General features: G+C 47.3%; 1 protein-coding gene across 4 annotated transcripts in view; it reads left to right on the top strand.

The window, feature by feature from the left end:
* Positions 1-19,098, top strand: part of ANKRD44 (ankyrin repeat domain 44) — a 126,421-nt gene that overhangs the window by 92,781 nt on the left and 14,542 nt on the right. For 3 of the 4 annotated variants that reach the window (XM_056861525.1, XM_056861523.1, XM_056861522.1), the window contains 5 exons: positions 283-351; positions 3,495-3,635; positions 6,177-6,260; positions 8,957-9,068; positions 17,131-17,202. In XM_056861525.1, the coding sequence (XP_056717503.1) occupies positions 283-351; positions 3,495-3,635; positions 6,177-6,260; positions 8,957-9,068; positions 17,131-17,202 (478 nt within the window). Of the gene's footprint in view, positions 1-282; positions 352-3,494; positions 3,636-6,176; positions 6,261-8,956; positions 9,073-15,654; positions 15,675-17,130; positions 17,203-19,098 lie in introns of all 4 variants that reach the window. The other variant, XM_056861524.1, reaches the window with a different exon arrangement.

Genomic DNA, 19,098 nt, shown 5'->3' with positions numbered 1-19,098 from the left:
ATGCAGAGATTCCCCAAATGCTGCTGCTCTGCCACCTGATAACTTGCTTCTGAAATGGGGAATGTCTAATGCAGTGCGAGAACCATGGTATGTGCACACAAATTTTTGTGTATACCATAAAAGAGGCTGGTAGGGTAGCAGCTGCTGATTCCCAGGATATTTGCATGTAAAGGAGAGGTGTTTACAAACCATGAAAAGAGCAGTGAAATAACTGTGTTTCCATCACTGTGGAGAGGGAGTACCATTTTGCTCAAGTGTTCTTGTTTTTCCTTGTCTTTTCAGTAACGTTGATTGTGTGAAACTCTTGCAGAGCAGTGGAGCTGATTCCAATAAAAAAGACAAATATGGAAGGTATGTAATTGGTGAGAGCCAGCGTGGTGTAGTGGTTAAGGTGTCGGGCTAGGAAAACCAGGTTCAAATCCCCACTCGTGCCATGTTAGCTTGCTGGGTGACCTTGGGCCAGCCACACACTTTCAGCCCTGACCCTGGCTAGAATTTGGATGGGAGATCTCCAAGGAGTACCAGGGTTGTGACTCAGAGACAGGCACAGGCAAGCCACCTCTGAAAGTCTCTTGCCTTGAAAACCCTACAGGGTCACCGTAAGTCAGCCGTGACTACAAAATAAACTGTAATTGATGAAATGGTTAAAAAGACACAATTCGTTGCAGACTCAAGATTATGGGTTGCTCAGAATGATAGGAGTACAATGGGATAACAGGGTCCATGGCTAACTCCTGGAACTAGGGTTGCCAACCTCCAGGTACTAGCTGGAGATCTCCTGCTATTAGAACTGATCTCCAGCCGATAGAGATCAGTTCATCTGGAGAAAATGGCTGCTTTGGCAATTGGACTCTATGGCATTGAAGTCCCTCCCCTCCCCAAACCCTGCCCTCCTCAGGCTCCGCCCCAAAACCTCCTACTGGTGGCAAAGAGGGACCTGGCAACCCTACCTGAAACCCATAAAATAAGACTTCTTTGCTCCGATCTGGAAGAGAGTAGGGAGGCATCCTGGGCTGGAGTCAAAGTGCCAAAAGTAGAGCTCCGCCAATGTAGCCAAACTTTTCTGCCTCTTCCTTCTCGCTACATCCTGTTGACCTCCCCGAAATTCTGGGAGAAGTGAAAAGACGGACTGTGGTGGAATAAGCAAAAGATTGTCCTCCGTTGACAGAAGTGCCTTACACCAGCGTAAAGCAAAGTTTGGACCTCACCCTCTATGTCCAGGACCTCAGTTAACCCCAAGGCCTTAACGGAGTTCCGGAAAGCTGAGTGAACAAGAAGTCTCTCTCTGCATGTAGAATCTGGAGGTTGAGATTATCTGCGAAGGGAATGCAGCACAAGAGATCAGGGATAGGAAATACTTCGAATTAGTAAAAAACAAGCTAAGATAAGGATAAGTTTGTCGTTAAAAGTTAAAACAAAATAGCTTATTCCCCCCCACCCCTTCCAACCAGTTTGGTTTTTGTTTTGCAAATATTATTGGCTTGGATCCAAAGAAATGTCTCTGCAGATGGAAGGATTTCTTCCTGCAGAGTGAGGCTTTTCTGGCTTTCTCCTTCCTGCTCCAGTTCAGAATGCCCCCTGAAATGCTTCTTATGACCCCCCAGGGCAGCATTTCTAGGGGCATTTGGGGCCGCAACCAAAAGAGGAAGTAACACTTCATGGGTGAAAAATCCTTCCATCTTTGGAAATGCCGTATTGGATCCAGGCATACTTGTAGATCCAACCTTGCATTAACATCGCCGTGTATGGCAGAAACAGATAACGGTTTTCCTAATCCTGAATGTGCTTCTGAGTGTAAGTTAACACTGTTGGTCGAAGCCAGATCTTGGCGAAGATGATGTTCTTGGTTTCTCTCATTTATTTATTTAAATAAGAGCCTCAGGTCCTTTATGCATGGGTACTTTCACTAACGTTCGCCCCCAGTCTGTCTCGGTTGTTCCTTGGAGTTATGCATGAGTTTTCCGTCCATTAGAGATGACCTCGCGGCCAGCCTTCGCCAATCCTGGGACTTTCCGTCTCTCTGTTAACCCGATTCTTCCCTCTGCCCTGAGCTCAGCCTGGGTGAAATCCCCATGCTTAAGGCAAAGCACGGGACACCCAAGCTTGGTTTCTCTCACAGCCAATTACAAAGCAGCCTGTAAAGAGGTGGGGATTCAAATGTTTCCTGCTTCCTCAGAGCTCTTTCTTGAGCAGAAGAAAGGCTTTCTAAAACTGAGGCTTGGATTTCTCCCCACCCTCCTTTCAGATGGTTCCGTTTTTTGTTCTTGAAATGCTTTTTTATGCAGAAATTGGGTTTTATGGGGGCGAGGATTTCTCTCACAGTAAGCTCTACAAAGTAAGCCAATTACAAAGCAGCATTTCAAGGGGCAGGGACTTGATTTGAGCTTGGAGACTGCTGGTGCGTAGATTTCCAACAGTAAAGTGGGGGTCCAGCGAGCAACAGACCTCAGGCAAAACTCCCATTCATAAACGAACTCAGGACCAAAATGAATGTGACAAGGGGTTCCACGTGTACTGGCATCTGAAGTGGGAGGTGAGCTGTTTGTTTGTTTTTTAAAGCAAAAAAAGGGCATGCAGATGAGGCAGTGCTGGTTACAGATTTTGGAAGTGCCCAGGCAGAGAGTTCCTATCCCCCTCTGCTAACCCCCAGGCCTGCCTCTCACACCCTCCTTCTTTCCCACAATCCACAGCCCCCCCCCACTTGCCTGTGTGTCCTTTTCCTGTCCCCTTTGGAGTCCCCCATCCCCAGTGCCCAAAGCTTCTGGCACTAGGGGTGGGCGTTTGGCAAAGCCAAACCAGAAAAAATGGCAGCAGTTGACAGTGAGCCGAAAAGCAGACGCCCAATCCTGCCGAGTCCAATTGCCAAAGTGGCCATTTTCTCCAGGTGAACTAGGGTTGCCAGGTCCCTCTTCGCCACCGGCAGGAGGTTTTTGGGGCAGAGCCTGAGGAGGGCGGGGGTTGGGGAGGGACTTCAATGCCATAGAGTCCAGTCGCCAAAGCGGCCATTTTCTCCAGGGGAACTTATCTCTGTCGGCTGGAGATCAGTTGTAATAGCGGGAGATCTCCAGCTAGTACCTAGAGGTTGGCAACCCTAATGTGAACTGATCTTATTGGCTGGAGATCAGGTGTAATAACAGGAGATCTCCAACTAGCACCTGGAGGTTGGCAAGCCTATTTAAAATGGAGTTTCTTGTTTCAGGGAATCTGAATGTTTTTCATTGTTCTTTATTGCTGACGACATGGGCACCATTCTATGTCCTTTTTCCCCCTTCCATTTTCTGTTCTCTCTCATTCTGTCCTTCGAATTTCCTGTTTGCCTATTTCCAATCCCCAGTGCAGGAGGGTGAATGTGTTCTGCATTCCATTAAATAGCTGCTTTTGTTACCTTGAAATGGGTTCCCCCCTATAGTAATGTAGCTGTCAGGAACAGTTAGCGTGACACACGTCGTTCCTCAAGCCGTGCTCCAGCTAATACGTTTCTATTTATTTTCCAGGACACCTTTGCACTACGCAGCTGCGAACTGTCATTTCCAATGTATGGAGATGCTGGTTACCACGGGGGCCAATATTAATGAAACAGATGACTGGGGACGAACAGCGTTACACTACGCCGCTGCTTCGGACATGGACAGAAAGTAAACAAGCCTATTTGTATTCCTTGTTTCTACTTCGTTGCTAAGCCGGTCTCATTTAAGCAGAAGTACTTATGGTACCCGAAGCATTTCTCTTTCTTTTTCTAAGCTACTAGATTTACTTTGAATACCCATTCCCTCCTGTGTATTGAGGCGGTAACACAGCTGCGTAGTTTATCTTTTAAACAGCTGGGGCACCCACAAAATGTTTACGTTGAGTTCTCGCGTTTAAATCCTTTTTTCCTCTGCACACATTCGCAGAATATCCGAGCAATGTATACAAAACACCATTGATGGAGCCATTTGGATTTCTTAGACTTGTTGGACAAGTTAGATCCTTACAATACTGATCCAGATAGGACTGTTTTGCATGCATATAAGCGTAGAGTTAACTCCTGCGACTGAGAAAAAATCACGGAAAGGTTTTTCTTGAACCCTACTGGTCTGCTGCTACTGTTGCTGTACTCACAAATAAAATGTGCAGAGGCTGTTTTTGATTGATGGCCACAAATATTATCCAGTTATTGCATAATCCGCTTCATCTGTCAAAGAGGGGATTGTCCCTGGTAACAAAGTGAATATTTTTGTATATTCGGGATGAGGGTTTGTTTGTGGTTCTGAAAGTTTGAGAGAACCTGAAGCCTTGTTGGACTAAACCCCATGTGCAATAAATGTAGCATGCTAAATACTTCATCATGGTATTGTCGAAGGCTTTCACGGTCAGAGTTCATTGGTTCTTGTAGGTTATCCAGGCTGTGTGACTGTGGTCTTGGTATTTTCTTTCCTCACGTTTCGCCAGCAGCTGTGGCAGGCATCTTCAGAGGAGTAACACTGTTACTCCTCTGAAGATGCCTGCCACAGCTGCTGGCGAAACTTCAGGAAAGAAAATACCAAGACCACGGTCACACAGCCCGGATAACCTACAAGAACCAATGAACTCCATCATGGATTTGTGAGTGCAAGAAGAAGGCAACAGAATTTCCAAAGAACCTTGCCCAGTGTAGATATCCTCCCAATAATTGTCATCAAACCTCCTGATCCCATTATAACTATCTGCATGCCAAGCAGATGCTCTACCACTGAGCCACGGCCCCTCCCTATGGCTCTCCAGGGTCTCAGGCTGAGGTCTTTCACATCACCTCCTTGCCTAGTCCCTTTAATTGGAGATACCGGAGATTGAACCTGGGACCTTCTGCATGCCAAGCAGATGTTCTACCACCGAGCCACGGCCCCTCCCACACACACATCCTTCCATTTGCAGAACTTATCATTGGGATCCCATCCAGAGTTCTTTCCCATTAGGTAGCTAGACTTGAACACAGCAGTGCGGCTGGGTGAACGATTGGTTCCAGTGTTCTTGTAGTCCCATAGGCTTTGTCACCTGCAGGAGTTCTCATGGTCATAAACAGAAGTGTTTCATACTTAGACGTTAAGGCCAGGTCTTTTGGACATATTTCTAAAGACAGAAGTTTCTGAATTTAGTGATTTTTTAAAAAAGCAGTGGCTACCCTAAGCTTCTTATTTCCACTGAGCAGTTTTATCTATGAACACTTGAATGCTTTGACGCCGGAACTTGGAATCCAGTTATATGTGGGGAAAAACCATTGGGGTTGCAGTTGAGATTTTCACCAATGAAACATAACATAAGAACATAAGAAAGGCCCTGCTGGATCAGACCAAGGCCCATCAAATCCAGCAGTCTGTTCACACAGTGGCCAACCAGGGGCCTCTAGGAAGCCCACAAACAAGACAACTGCAGCAGCACCATCCTGCCTGCGCTCCACGGCACCTAATATAATAGGCATGCTCCTTTGATGCTGGAGAGAATAGGTATGCATCATGGCTAGTATCCATTTTTACTAGTAGCCATGAATACCCCTCTCTTCCATGAACCTTCATATTTTAAAAGCTGTGACATCGTGTCTTCTTGACTTCCGTTCTACTTTGAGACTGAATAGGAACACCCTGAACAATGAATGTAAACTGGTACAAGCGCAGTGCTGAATCGGATGCTATTTCTGCCGTGCAAATGTTGGCAGCTGGGAGACCAAAGGCTGTTTGGCACGGCTGTAGGCGTGAATCAGGCAGAAGCTCAGACACGGTCAATAACATTGACACGGTTATGTTAGAGTTGCCTCTATTAACAATGGCGAGCTTAACCAGAAACCTCAAAAAAGTGTCCTCCAAACTATGTACCTTATTTTGGTATGGAGGAACAGATCTCTTGTGACAATAATTTCTAGGAGCCTCTCGGAACACTTTTTTTTTAAAAGAGAAGGTGTCCTGGTTGTGCTCTGAACAGAATGGCTGACGGCTTGTCCCGAGCCTGCAGCACAAGCCCGGGACTCGGGACGTCTTCCGCCTTCCAGGGTGGGACCCAGAGACCTGGGAGGCCACGAGAGCACGGACGGAGACCGCCACTCACCTGGCCGTGCTGGGAGGTGGCGAGGCGGGAGCTTTGGGCTCGGGACACAGCTTATACTAGAGAATCTCTGAAGCGACGGTTTTCAAAATGAGTTGCGTTCTTCTGTCCCTTATGTTAAGAAGAAAGAATGTGTTGGGTAACTCCCATGAAAACGCTGAAGAACTTGAAAGAGCCAGTGAAATGAAGGAAAAAGAAGCTGCCTTGTAAGTTTGCTGTCGGTGGAGCGGCCGGACTCCGACTCTGAGCGATGCTTCCGCTTCTGTGGGTTGCAGTTTTCTTGCGTTCCTTGGTTTTGCTCGCTCGCCGTGCCGTCGCGTAGAACAGCAGAGCCTATTGAGAGCTAACTGTACTATGCTGATCTGTTGGTGTCTGTACGTGTGTTTCGTTTTTAACCTCTCTGCTTTGTGTTGGCTGCTGATGCTGCTGTAGAGTTGGAATACAAATGGAACATGATGTACCATTGCATTTAAGTGAAAGAAACTGTGTTGCTATTGCTACAAGGAATATTTGTCCTGCACAAATATTATATTCATGCCTGATGTTTCTTGTTGTTTTTGTAGCTATTGAGTTTTGTGTCAGTTGGTAATGAGGTAGGATATCTTATGAAAAAAGTAGTTACAAGGGGGAATTAAAAATCTTTCTTGAGGATAACTTTCCCCAAGTAAGCAGGCATCCTGTCATAAAAGAAATGCAATTATCTTTATAATATTTGGGGTTATAGCGGATGTTAGGGTTGCCAAATAGCTGGGGTACTTCCCTTCCTTTGAATTGCTGCATGATGGAGAAATTCACAAGGTAATAATTTCAGTTCAAGCTAGACTGACCTCATCAGAGCTTGGAAGCTAAGCAGAATTGACCATGGTCACTAAGGAAGAAGGAAGTTGCTATGCAGAAAAAGGCAATGGCAAAACTACCTCTGTCGATCTCTTCTAGCAGCCCTAATAGCCCAAGGTAGCCCTGTCTCATCAGAGCTTGGAAGCTAAGCAGGGTTGACCAGGGTTGACCATGGTCAGTAAGGAAGATGGGAGTTGCTGTGCAGAGGAAGGCAATGGCAAACCACCTCTGCTTATCTCTCCTACAGCCCATTCCTGAGCTGGTGGCGTACGGGGACGGCGGGGAAGAGGCCCAGTGGCGCCTCTTCCTAAGCCAATTCCCATACGCCATTAAAAAAAAAAAGCTGTTTCACGGCTTTTTGTTTAGTTTTACCGGGGCCTTTCACCCCATAGGAAACTGCAAGGCTTCACCTGCTCAAAAGCAGGCGCAGCACCGCCGTTCCCAGCATAACCGGCCAAACCGGGATAGGGAGACGCCGTCTCCTCCCCCTGAAATGCCCCCCTGCGCCGGCGGAGGGGTGAGGCGCGGTCCCGCAGCGCTCGGCCGCTGGCGGGACTGGCCTCGCCACCAGCATAAGTGCGTGTAATCACAGTTTTACACGCACTTACGCTGGGGGCAGGGTCACGCCACCTCCTAAGAGGTTTTGCCCAGAAACCTCAGGAGTGGGCTGATAGCAGCCCTAATAGCCCAGGCTAGCATGATCTCATTGGAGCTTGGATGCTAAAAAGGGTCAGCCATGGTCAGTACTTGGATGAGAGACCACCAAGGGAGGCCAGGGTTGCTATGCAGAGGAAGGCAATGGAAAAACTACCTCTGCTCATCTCTTACCTTGAAAACCCCAAGAGGGGGAATTTCATGGGGTAGCCATGAGTCGGCTGTGACTTGATGGCACACTTTATTTTAGTAACTTCTTTGATCACTCCAGCACAGTGATAAGAGAAGTGTGCATCCATTAGCTAGACAGATATTGGAAATCAAGAGTTAGCCAGCATGGTGTGATGGATAAGAGTGGTGGTTTGGAGTGGTAGACACTAATCTGGAGAACCGGCTTTGATTTCCCACTCCTCCACATGAGCGGCGGAAGCTATTTTGGTGAACCGTGTTGGTTTCCCCACTCCTACACATAAAGCCAGCTGGGTGACCTTGGGCTAGTCACACACTCTCAGCCCCACCTACCTCACCGGGTGTCTGTTGTGGGGAGGGGGAGGGAAGGTGATTGTAAACCGGCTTGATTCTGCCTTAAATGGTAGAGAAATTCAGCATATAAAAACCAACTGTTCTTCTATTTTGGCTGCAGAGCTGGATGTTTCTGAACCCTTAATTGAGAAGAATTAAATTAGATCAGTGACAAATCAGCCTGTAGGCAGAGTAACAGTTCAATCCTATGCAGAGCTATTCCACTCCACTGATTTCAAGGGGCTTAGACTGGAATAACTGTTAAATTCACTGAAGTAACTCTGCAGACGGGAGTGACTCTGCATAGGATTGAGTTTACATAAGTCTGTTGGGTACTTACACAATTTAAAAACTAACCAAACAAACACTGTGCTCTTTGGTTTTCTAGAGAAACAAATTTTAGAATCTAGATCAGGGGTGTCAAACATAAGACCTGCGCGCCGGATCCGGCCCCTTGAGAGCTCTTATCTAGCCCATGAGTCAACTGAGGCAGCCACCCGCCCCCACCCCCCCACTCTTGATCTGGGCTGGCGAGTCATGGCCCGGCTCGACCAAGTGACATTTATGTCATATCTGGCCCTCGTAACAATTGAGTTCGACACCCATGATATATAGATGAAGATACGTGATTCAGTTAATTACTACAGAATTAAATAGCAAGCATATTATTCCCAGATTGTGAATTTCATCTGTGCAAAACCTGAACGAATATGGATGATGGAAAAGGCAAACATGTAACAAGTGCAAAACTCTTCTTAGCCAACGTTGCAGTGAGAAAGCTAGCATTCAAAGGCCTTATAAAAATTTATCAAAGCATTGTCTTAGCATTGATCTTTATGAGCGACGAGATGGTGTAATTTTTGCATTTATCCTTGTAAATAATCTACAGGTGTCTAGAATTCCTTCTACAACATGAGGCCAACCCATCAATCCAGGACAAAGACGGGTACAATACAGTCCACTACGCGGCTGCTTACGGACACAGGCAGTGTTTAGAATTGGTGAGTAGGCCCTGCTTGGGCTGGAGACGCAACATGCAAAAACAACTCTTGAACACTGTTCATATTCTCTTTCCTCCACAGAACTCTTACTGTGATTTTTTTAATTAGACTTAGTTATCATTAGATCTTTTTATATTTGAGGGCCAGATGAAAGAAGAGAGTTGGTTCTTGTAGGTTATCCGGGCTGTGTGACCGTGGTCTTGGTATTTTCTTTCCTGACATTTCACCAGCAGCTGTGGCAGGCATCTTCAGAGGAGTAACACTGAAGGATGGTGTCTCTCATAGAGTTGGAATATGAGAGACACTGTCCTTCAGTGTTACTCCTCTGAAGATGCCTGCCACAGCTGCTGGCGAAACGTCAGGAAAGAAAATACCAAGACCACGGTCACACAGCCCGGATAATCTACAAGAACCAATGAACTCTGACCGTGAAAGCCTTCGACAAAGAAGAGAGTTATTTGGAGATCACAGTGGCTTAACACAGCAGTTTTCAAACTGTATTCCATGGAGCACTCAGCAAAACATCTCCTAGTGCTCCATGAAGAGATTGGAAAGGAAAACAATACTGTCATTCGGTTAAGTATATAGGTGATAGGTGAAAATTAGTGCTCCGTGATGAATTTTTCTCCTGAAAAGTGCTCCATGACTCAAAAGGTTTGGGAACCACTGTCTTAATGCATTGGTTCATGACTGCCACCAAACCAATGGGAATTCTTCACATGACACTAAATCAGATTATGGATTTTCTTGATCCAATATGGCTAGAAGAAGAAGAGTTTGTTTTTATGTGCCGACTTTCTCTACCACTTAAGGAAGAATCAAACCGGCTTACAATCGCCTTCCCTACCCCTCTCCACAACAGACACCCTGTGAGGTAGGTGGGGCTGAGAGAGCTCTAAGAGAGCTGTGACTAGCCCAAGGTCACCCAGCTGGCTTCATGTGGATGAGTGGGGCAACCAACCCGGTTTACCAGATTAGCCTCCACCACTCATGTGGAAGAGTGGGGAATCAAACCCGGTTCTCCAGATCAGAGTCCACCACTCCAAACCATCGCTCTTAACCAGTACACCACACCATCTAAGCAGAGGCTAGATGGCCATCTGTCAGGAGTGCTTTGATTGTGGGATCCTGCATGGCTGGGGGAGAGTTGGGGTCACTGGGGATGTGGGGGGAGGTAGTTGTTAATTTCGTGCATTGTGCAGGGGGTTGGACTAGATGACCCTGGTGGTCCCTTCCAACTCTATGATTCTATGATTCTACTGGCTACCAGTTTAGACTTCTTTTTGAGCTCCCTGGGATAAATTGTGCTCGTCATTGTTGTGGGGTTATAGTGCCGGACCTTTGGTCTCTTTCAAGGAGGAATAGTTTTCAGTCAGTCAGCCAATCTAGTTCTCCCTGGAGGGGATAAAAAATCTTAGTTGGCATGGGTGTTGGGGGGTGGCATGCAGCGCTTCTCAGCCTGACCTTTATTCCACCCGATGGAAACAGCTTTCCATGAGTTACTTTCCTTTGTTACAGACGGGACGGTTGATGGGAAGGAATTCTACCTGGTTACCTGATTGGTGGCTGGGAATCCAAGCTTTTCAGCTTCCTCGTAGCAAACGATGCTGTTTATTAGTGCACAACCATTATTGCGTATAGCCGCTATTTTCAAGCCTGGCTGGCGAAGATGCTGACGTATCCCTCAAAAGGGTAGGAAGTCAGGGATCGGCCAGCTTCAGGCTGATGTGCTGTCCTACATCAGGATTCTCGTTGCAGCGGGGAAAAGCTATGTCAGGTCTCAGCAACACGTTGCATTCCTGGTAATAAAGACTTTCCTCCAGACGGTGCAGCGAGTTAAAAGTTTTATTTCAGCAAGACAGCGAGTTCAGCAGATCATAGAAACATAAGGCTAGAATACAGACATGGGGGAGTATCGGTACATATATAGGGTAAATACAATGGGGTTGATTAGGTTATAAAAACAAAGAAACAATACAGAAATGAACTACCGGTAACGACTTAAGGCAATGCATACAGGAAATAAATGCGTGCTTTAACTGGCTGATCTTCCCGGGCTCCCGGCATTGTTGTGCGGGACCCGGTATCAGATCAGTGATTACTCGGGCGGGTCTCCATTGAGGTGCAGATCTTGGTCTGGAGACCGGGTTCAAAAGGGGGAGGAACGGAGTGCACAAAAACTCCATTTTGTCCGAGGGGGGGAACCATCTTGTTTCTTATCCGGGGCCGGCAGAGAGCCTATCTGACAAGCAAATGATTCCTGCTGCTTTTTGTTTCAACCCAGTCATTCCCCCAGCATTGGGGTTGGAGTCCTGAAGACATGAAATTGCCTTATACTGAGTCAGATCATTGGTCTGTCTCGGTCAATGTTGTCTGCTTAGGCTGTCCAGGGTCTCAGGTGGAGGTCTTTCCCATCACCTCCTGGTCCTTTAAACTAGAGATGCCGAGGATTGAACCTAGGACCTTCTGCATGCAAAGCAGAGGTTGTTCCATTGAATCATAGAATCATAGAGTTCTAAGGGACCACTAGGGTCATCTACTCCAACCCCCCCACACACACACAATGCAGGAAATTCACAACTACCTCCCCTCCACACCCCCAGCGACCCCCTTCTCCATGCCCAGAAGATGGCCACGGTGCCCTCCCTCTCATGATCTGCCTAAGGTCATAGAATCAGTGTTGATGACAGATGGCCATCTAGCCTCTGCTTAAAAACCTCCAGGAAAGGAGCTCTTACCACCTCCCGAGGAAGCCTGTTCCACCGAGGAACTGCTCTAACTGTTAGAAAGTTCTTCCTGATGTCTAGACAAAAACTCTTTTGATTTAATTTTAACCTGTTGGTTCTGGTCTGACCTTCTCGGGCAACAGAAAACAACTCGGCACCATCCTTTATATGACAGCCCTTTGAGTACTTGAAGGTGGTTATTGTGTCCCCTCTCAGCCTTCTCCTCTTCAGGCTAAACATACTCAGCTCCTTCAACTTTTCCTCAGAGGACTTGAGTGATAGCCCCTTTTGCTGTCAGCTACATCATAAGTTCCCCTCCTGTGTCACCTGTAATAATGAAGTTGTAATCTTGTTTACTTATACACATAAAGTTTCCTTATACTGAATCAGACCCTTGGTCCACCAAGTCTAAGTATTGTCTACTTAGACTGGCGGCTCTCCGGGGTTTCAGGCGGAGGTCTTTCACATCACCTCCTACTTGGTTCTTTCAACTGGAGATGCCGGGGACCTTCTGCATGCCAAGCAAAGGTTCTTCCAGAGCCAGCGTGTTGTAGTGGTTAAGAGCGGTGGACTCTAATCTGGAGAACCAGGTTTGATTCCCCACTCCTCCACATGAGCAGCAGACTCTAATCTGGAGAACCGGGTTGGTTTCCCCACTCCTACACATGAAACCAGCTGGGTGACCTTGGGCTAGTCACAGTTCTCTCAGAGCCCTCTCAGCCCCACCTACCTCACAGGGTGTCTGTTGAGGGGAGAGGAAGGGAAGGAGATTGTAAGCCGGTTTGAGACTCCTTAAAGGTAGAGAAAATCAGGGTATGAAAACCAACTCTTCTTCCACTGAGCCATAGTAAAAGTGTGTTGGTTGCCACCCTCCTCCAGTAGCTTTGCCCCCCCCCCCAATAAGGACAGGCTTTTACCTAGCGGTCTCTCTCAGCAGGGGGCAATGATATGCAAACCAATTTCAGCATTACCACAGAGTCACAGGCAAGAGCTACCCATCTCTTGTTCTCATCACAGTTTGTTATAAAATGATCAAACTGAGAAAATGTTTGTTTTGTTAATCATCGCGTAGTGTGGAAAATAAAGGAGGCAGACTTAAATAATATGTCACACTACCAAAAAGGAACGACTCTGATGCTCGAATGTCATCCATTTCTATCTGTAACCAGCCATTCATAAAATGTTCAAGTGATAGACCCCAGTATTTATGGATAAATATGTGTCAGACATTCCTCCATTCTTTGACTATACTAAAAATAGCACACACCCCTTCCCGCTGAACACTAATTTCAGTCTATTGTTAATTCGTTCAAGCATTCATTAATCAGAAATAGTAACTGAGGTCATTTGATAATATTTCAGAGTTGTGAGATTAATATCACTAGACTGCGATGGCTTTTTGTTAACTGCCATTCCAAAGAAATGTCGTATTACAGAGAGACTGTATTGAAATATAGATTGTTGCCAAAATGGGAAGTGGAAGGGAAATGGACTGGTAAAAATGTGTCACGCGGGGTTTAGAAGAGCTGGAGCAAATGTATTTCTTTTCAGTGCTAAAGTTTCCTCATTGACCATTGGAAGTTAACGGCTCTTTATTTTCCCTTTCAAGCGCTTGCATTTGTTTCTAATTCTGAGAGAAAGCAAGTGCTGCCTGAAGCGCAGGCCGTGAGGGCTTTCCGATGGAGGAGAGCCAGCGTGGTGTAGTGGTTAAGAGCGGTGGTTTAGAGCGGTGGACTCTGATCTGGAGAACCGGGTTTGATTCCCCACTCCTCCAAGTAAGCGGCGGACGCTAATCTGGTGAACTGGGTTGGTTTCCCCACTCCTACACACAAAGCCAACTGGGTGACCTTGAGCTAGTCACAGCTCTCAGCCCCACCTACCTCACAGGGTGCCTGTTGTGGGGAGGGGAAGGGGTTGTAAGCCGGTTTGAGTCTCCCTTAAGTGGTAGAGAAAGTTGGCATATAAAAACCAGGGTGGTGTAGTGGTTAAGAGTGACAGATTCTAATCTAGAGAACCAGGTTCGATGCCCTGCTCCTGCACACGAGCGGGAGACTCTAATCTGGTGAACAGGGTTGGTTTCCCCACTCCTCCACAGGAAGCCTGCTGGGTGACCTTGGGCCAGTCACAGTTATCTCACAACTCTCTCAACCCCACCTACCTCACAAGATGTCTGTTGTGTGTGGGGGAGGGGAGGGAAGGGGATTGTAAGCTGCTTTGAGACTCCTTAGAGAAAAGCGGGGTATAAAAACCAACTCTTCTTCTTCTTTATCGGTAGATTTCTGCTTCCTTTCTAATTGACGAGTACGTAACTGTGTAAAAAGTGCCTTCTGTCACAGCAGAAAGTTTTGCGCTCTGGGACAGCTGAACAATGTCCCTGAAGTCTTGGTTTGCATTGTTTCAGGGCAGCGTACTTCAGAAGGCTTACGGTGCAATGCTATGCAGAGTTACTCTAGTCTAAACCCATGGGCTTAGACTGGAGTAACTCTGTGTAGGATTGCACTGTTAGAGTCATAACTGCATTCCCTTCAACCACCCTGGGTTTCTTCACCTTTTTCTCTACCGTGTGTTGCAATAAAAGTAATGCTGAACGAACATTCGTAGAACCCCTCTGAGGTTTGCAAAAACCCAAGCCTGGAGGTATTTACCAGGTCACACACGTGTGTGTTTCTTCAGTGAGTCTCTCTGTGGAGCAATAAATAATTATATCAAATCCCGATGGCAATTTATCCTCAATTAGTACGAATTATGCTTGGCAAGAGGTACTTTGGAACCATTGCTTGTATCTCTTTGAGCCTCGTTTTTATACATTTGTCATCCTACGTTTTCTGCCTGTGTATCTGCCAGCCTGGGGAGACATCAGTTTTGCTGTCAAATTTGTGTTTCTGCCTGACTATACAGCAGAAGGCATTAAGCATTCTGAGAAGTGAGCTCATTAGCGTTCATTTCCTGCAGTCTGATCTGCTTTGATATCAAACCGGCGACAATCTTTTTCAGAACACCTTCCGATCTTGCATGTGTGACAGATTCCCTCACCCTACCACCCCTCGCAGTTCTCAGGCTCTGTTATTTTAATTCTGCAGTCCATTTGCTGCTTTGCTCAGGGACTGGTTTTAGAGTTTCCGTGCGGATCTTGGGATGGTGTTCGGTAGCTGAGATCAAATTAATTAGGGGTTGATGAAATTAGCTCTTTGTTTTCAGAGCACCCTTTGGGAAAGCAGGCAATAGGAGGACATGAGGTCAGGATTAGCAGCCCTCTTATTTTTAGCGTGCACGTGCCCACGAGGGAATGATACAGTCAGAGCTCATGTAATCGAGAATATATGGGCAAGGGATTATGGTCACGCTACACGGTGGCAAAATCCTATCACTAGTCTGGCAGCCACTGCCGCTGAGGGGTGTTTTCCCCTCAGAGATTTAGCATTCTTTGTCAGACACATTTTAAAATGACATTTCAAGCGAAGATGACTGTGCATTTCTGTCCTAGTTCGGCTTGTAGCGTATCACACCATTCAGCAAAGTCATCTTCCTCCAGCCTAAGGAGCCCCCCTCCAACAGAACAGGCAGATCTGTCAGAGGAAAGCTCTACCCTTTCCTAAGTGGAGTGAGGAGATACAAGCCTGTTTTTTTAAAAAATATAGGAAGGTACCAGTCCTGTTCAGCTATCCAGGTAGAACCCAGATTAGGGTTGCCAACCTCCAGGTGGTGGCTAGAGATCTCCGCTATTACAACTGATCTCCAGCCGATAGAGATCAGTTTGTCCCGAGGGGGCTTCGGCCCAGGCGCTGGGAGGGTCTCTGCCCGGGAGGAGGTTGGGGTTGAGGCAGTCTCTTCCGCCTCAGACCAGTCCGAGGGGGAGTCAGAGCTCGACTCTCCCTCAGACGTCACCAGGTTGCCGCAGGACACACCTTGCAGGCAGCCTCTGGCTTCTTTCCTCCCTGGCAGTCAGACTTCTCTGGCCTTATATACACTCCAGGCCAGAGAAGCACCTCCCCTAACTCCACCGCTAGCCCTCCCCCCGGAAGTCCGTATAAGAGCCGGAAGATGCCCCCTCCCAGCCCTGAGACGCCGGACGCGGTCCGCTCCTGTTCCCAGCCCTGGCTCACCTGCTCCTCAGCTGGGGCGCGGAGAGGGCCGCCACAGCCAACGCCCCGTTGGCAGCGGCGCGGGGGCGTGCTGTTCCCGCGGCAACTCTTGCGTGCCGGCGGCGCGCTGCTCCCGCAGCGGCGGCAGTCGGGTCCCCTCCTTCCCGTCCGTCTCCCCGGGCCGCTGGAGAGAGAGAAAGACCCATCGGATTGGCCCTGGAGGGAATGGAGGTGAGTGAGGGGGCAGAACCCAGGCCCGGGAGATGGGGGTGGGAGCCTCTCCCGGGACACAGTTCACCTGGAGAAAATGGCCACTTTGGCCATTGGACTATATGGCATTGAAGTCTCTCCCCACCCTCCTCAGGCTCCGCCCCCAAAATCTCCAGGTATTTCCAAACCCGGAGCTGGCAACCCTAACCCAGATGGGTGTAGAAACAACCACAAAAGAAAGAATACATCAAGCCTAGCACTAAAGTTAGGATTGCCAATCTCCAGGTGATAGCTGGAGATCTCCTGGGATTACAGATTACAACTGATCTCCAGGCGACAGAGATCAGTTCACCTGGAGAAAATGGCTGCTTTGGAATATGGATTATATGGCGTTATATCCCACTGAAGTCCCTCCCCAACCCCTGCCCTCTTCAGACTCCACCCTTAAAATCTCCAGCTACTTCCCAACCCAGAACTGGCAACACTTAAGGCAGATGCTGGCCCGCAAAGCCAAATGGGCCATGAAAGTGACAAAAACCAGAACCAGAGAAAAGGAAAGTCACCAGCAGTTAGGGTTTCCAGGTCCCTGAGGAGGGTGGGGGTTGGGGAGGGGAGGGACTTCAATGCCATAGAATCCAATTGCCAAAGAGGCCATTTTCTCCAGGTGAACTGATCTCTATCGGCTGGAGATCAGTTGTAACTTCAGGAGATCTCCAGCTACTACCTGGAAGTTGGCAACCCTACCAGCAGTACAGACCTGTTCTGAAAGATGACTACCACTTTAGGCCTTGGAAGTGCAGAAACACTCTTTGACTGAGCTAGATTCGAGTCCAGTAGAACCTTTGAGATCACCACAATTTTCAAAATAGAAGCTTTGACTCTCGAAAGCTTATACCTCGAATATCTCTAAGGAGCTACTGGACTCGAATCTAGCTCTTCTACTGCAGACCAACACGGCTTATCCTCTGAAATGCTATGATTGCTTTCAATGCCTGGCACCCAAGAGTGATCGTGCATGTGTACCCCTTTCTTTATCTGTTGTAGCTTCTGGAGAGAACCAGCAACATTTTGGAGGAATCAGACTCAACAGCTACAAAAAGCCCTTTGCACTTAGCTGTAAGTATATGACTTTTTGTACAGGTATTGCACCCTGACCTGGATGGCCCAGGCTAGCCTGATCTCATCAGATCTCAGAAGCTAAGCAGTGTCGCCCCTGGTTAGTATTTGGATGGGAGACCACCAAGGAATACCAGGGTTGCTGGGCAGAGGAAGGCACTGGCAAACCACCTTTGTTAGTCTCTTGCCATGAAAACCCCGAAAGGGGTCGCCATAAGTCGGCTGCGACTTGAAGGCACTTTACACACACACACATTGCGGACTAATTCAAATAATCAAACAGCTTCTCCTGCAAAATGTGTCTGTCTACCACATTTGTATCCCTGTGAGGTAAATTAATGGGCTTTCCCACACTCTCATTTTTGTCACTTGCGTACCGTCTTCTTCTTCTTTACTTTTCCACATGTGTCTTGCTCCCTCTAGTGGTCGCTTCGATATTACACTGCTGCCTCTCTGGCTTATTTCCCTGTACTTTTAAAGAAAAGAAACCCCGAAGCAATAAGGGCTCATAACGCTACAAAAAAATAAGAGTGCGAAAAAGCCCAATGACTTGTTCAGTTTCCACCTGGACAGCTCAGTGGTTCACTGGGGTCCCAGCTTGTGTCTCCCTGGTCAAAGTTCATTGTTCTTACTGTATCTTGATATGAACTTGAAATTAATAAATGCAACAAACAACTAAATAAGTTACACTTAACTTTGTAATAGGGTAGTATCACACTAAGTGATTCTACCACATAATTTTTGTATTGTGTTTCATTACAATGCCATGCCAGGAAAAACAATAACCTAGAAAATTAGAATCTACTCTGTTTAGGGTTGCAAAACTCCAGGTGGGATTTGGAGATCCCAGGGAATTACAACTGATTTCCAGGCTACAGAGAGCAATTCCCCTAGAGAAAATGGCTTATTTGGAGTGTGGACTGTATGGCATTATATCCTGCTGAAGTCCCTCCCTTCTCTTAAACCCTGCCTTTCCTAGGATCCACCCCCAAATCTCCACGAATTTCCCTGCCTGGAGGTAACCCTAGCTCAGTTGCAGGAAATAATTTAATATATGCAGGTGCTTACCTGGAGATTTTAGGGCAGGAGCCTATGGAGGGCATGGATTGAGGAGGGGAGGGACTTCAGTGGGGTACAGTGAGGGAAAAAAGTATTTGATCCCCTGCTAAATTTGCCCATTTGCCCTCTGACGAAGAAATGACCAGTCCATAATTTTAATGGTAGGTTTATTGTAGCTGTGAGAGACAGAATAACAACAGGAAAACCCCCAGAAACCCAGAAGACAAAAGTCAGAGATTGATGTGCATTATAATGAGTGAAATAAGTATTTGATCCCCTTTCAACCAGCCAGATTAGGGTTAGGGTTAGGGTTCTGCTGTCGACAGAAGCAATCAATCCATCAGATTCCAAACTAGCCACCATGACCAAGACCAAAGAGCTGTCCAAGGATGTTAGGGACAAGATTGTAGACCTGCACAAGGCTGGACTGGGCTACAAGACTATTGCCAAGCAGTTTGGTGAGATGGTGACAACCCTAACCCTAACTGTCAACCTCCCTCAGTCTGGGGCTCCATGCAAGATCTCATCTTGTGGAGTTGCAATGATCATGAGAACGGTGATGAAGCAGCCCAGAACTTGTCAATGATCTCAGGGCAGCTGGGACCATAGTCACCATGAAAACAGTTGGTAACACACTACGCCGTGAAGGACTGAGATCTTGCAGAGCCCGCAAGGTCCCCTTGCTCAAGACAGCACATGTACAGGCCCATCTGCAGTTTGCCAATGCACATCTGAATGACCCAGAGGAGAACTGGGTGAAAGTGTTGTGGTCAGATGAGACCAAAATTGAGCTCTTTGGCATCAACTCAACTCACCGTGTTTGGAGGAGGAGGAATG

The sequence above is a fragment of the Euleptes europaea genome, chromosome 15, assembly GCF_029931775.1.
Source record: "Euleptes europaea isolate rEulEur1 chromosome 15, rEulEur1.hap1, whole genome shotgun sequence".
NCBI classification, from domain to species: Eukaryota; Metazoa; Chordata; class Lepidosauria; order Squamata; family Sphaerodactylidae; genus Euleptes; species Euleptes europaea.
The sequence above is the reverse complement of the archived record's forward strand: the minus strand, read 5'-3'. Positions and strand labels throughout refer to the sequence as shown.